The sequence below is a fragment of the Guillardia theta genome (assembly GCF_000315625.1).
Source record: "Guillardia theta CCMP2712 unplaced genomic scaffold GUITHscaffold_19, whole genome shotgun sequence".
Lineage (NCBI taxonomy): Eukaryota > Cryptophyceae > Pyrenomonadales > Geminigeraceae > Guillardia > Guillardia theta.
In genome coordinates, this window is record NW_005434655.1 from 612,546 (window position 1) to 614,692 (window position 2,147).

Below are 2,147 nucleotides of genomic sequence, written 5' to 3' on the forward strand. Positions count from 1 at the left end.
GCATGGAATTTCCTAAGAGATAAATGGCATAAGAATTTCAAGAGACATTCCAGCTCGCAGATGTCATGGAATACACACCCTTTGAACAAGGATGGCAGATGGCATGCTGGAAAGTCCGTTGCTTTGTTCGGATCCTGCTTTGCCCTGTCTTGTAATTTTTCTACTGGCAATATCGGCCGCTACTCGAGCTCACATAAACCCAAAAATGATGAAGTGGGCAGTTTTCCCATGAGTGACTTCTTTCAAGTAGCGGCCACGGAGGAAGATGACCCCACATGGAAGTTGATTCACTGGTACGCCAGATTCGCCAACCTCTGTGGATCGAAGCGGAAGGAAAGAGAAACAGAAGTGCGAGAGCTTTTCGATGAAGAGGCTCGATCCAACCGATCAGATGCCGATCAGACTTTCGTCCAAGGCACCAGAGATGTCGATGTATCTGTTGTAAGAGCGCCTGAAACTCAGGGGCTTGCAGTTGTATCCGTCGACCAGGGTCGGGATAGAGCGGTCATAGCTGTTCGTGGTTCTGTTTGTGCAACGAATTTTGTGCAAGCATGCAAAGTTTGGCCTCGAAAGGAATCGTTGATACAAGATGTCAGCTTTCATACAGGTTTCGCAGAGGTTGCAGATGAATTGATGGTTGAAATTCTCCCTAAATTAAACAAGGATATGAGGATCAGTTTGACGGGGCACAGTCTGGGAGGTGCGGTTTCAACTATACTTGGAATGAGGCTCAAGACAATGGGTTACAATGTCAATGAGATCGTGATCTTCGGGTCTCCGAAATACGTTTGGGGCGACTCTGATAGGTTGGTGAATTCCTCTCTTTCGGTCCTCAGGATTGAGCATCACTTGGATCCTGTATGCTCATTTCCATCACACCCTGTGATCAGCTTGTCAGGACACGCTCGGGCTTACTTCTCGGAGCTTAATGGGATAGCCAGGGCAGGGTTGGTTCATAAGGGGTCGTTTATCTCGGACAATCTAGCTTCTGCTGACCAAAATCTATCCTGTGGCGGACATCTTATTTTTGGACCAATTGAACAGCATTGTGAGTGGGTGTCTGCCGATCCCATTCTTGGTTTCGAAATTCCGCAGTCACAGTCATCTTTGGCATTCGTTGGCTATCAGGTTATTATCTTTGCTTGTCTGCATAACATGGTTGTGACTTGTTGTTTCCAGCACGTCGGACAGAAGTTGGTAATAGGCAAGGAATCCCAAGGTATACCGAGTCCGCTCCTGAATGCCAGCAACTGATTTCTGAATAGATATGAACACAGCGCCGAACATGCAGAGCGGGATGGCTGCACATCGTTTGAACAGCTACATATCGCATACGCATTTGCTCTCTGGCGCTGCAATGCATCCACAAGTTGTGGACCAAGTTCTCCGGCTAGGCGCAACCGCTGAACAGATGCCACTGGGTGACTATGGAGACATTGGATCCGTCGCACCAATGCCTGGAACCTTCATGTTCTAATTGTGATTCGCACTAGTGACCTAATGTACATTATCTGTGATTGTATTCTGTCCAGTCTATACCAGTGTACTGAGAGATGCAGTCTAGTAACAACGCATGGTTTTGGTGCTCTACATAGCACAACTTCCAACGAGATGAGACGATCATACTAGGGAACTGGTCTCTGAATCCCTGCTCCCTGCCATACCTCCAGATCTGCATCAGTGCCATGGCAGGTGGGATACGTTCACCTCTCGTCCCTCCAACACCCCACTGCCACAATCCTCCACTCATCAAGCTGATCCCTGCTGATCCCTCCCTCCTCCAGCCCTTTCACGTGCCATGTCTGTCATGTCTCCTCTCCTCCCCCTTCCCCATCTCCTCCCCCTCCCGACCTCCTGGCTCTGCCAACCATGTCTGGCGCATGAAGCTGCTCTGGACCAGGAGGTAGGGCTGCGTGCAATGCTGAGAGGGAGCTCTAGACCCTCGCTCCTTCCCCCTTAGCATGCGAGCCTGCCCTCATACCGCAGATCAAGGCAGAAGAGCCTGCGGCCATGAGCGTCAGGCCTCGGGCGGTGACCTCCCCTACCGCCACCAACAAGTTTGGAGGGTAGAGGGAGGAGGTGGAGGAGGAGGGGTGATTTGGAGTGACGATGCGAGGGGTGGGGGTAGAGGACAAGGGCCCGCCATC

At 50.8% G+C, this 2,147-nt stretch overlaps 1 protein-coding gene across 1 annotated transcript; it reads left to right on the forward strand.

Annotated features, from left to right (window-relative positions):
* Positions 1–228: 228 nt before the first annotated feature.
* GUITHDRAFT_136296 (hypothetical protein) lies at positions 229–1,477 on the forward strand (the record flags this gene model as incomplete). Its single annotated transcript, XM_005836055.1, has 3 exons — positions 229–1,128; positions 1,180–1,219; positions 1,266–1,477. 3 exons carry the CDS (start codon positions 229–231, stop codon positions 1,475–1,477), a joined length of 1,152 nt encoding a protein of 383 aa, XP_005836112.1.
* Positions 1,478–2,147: the final 670 nt, after the last annotated feature.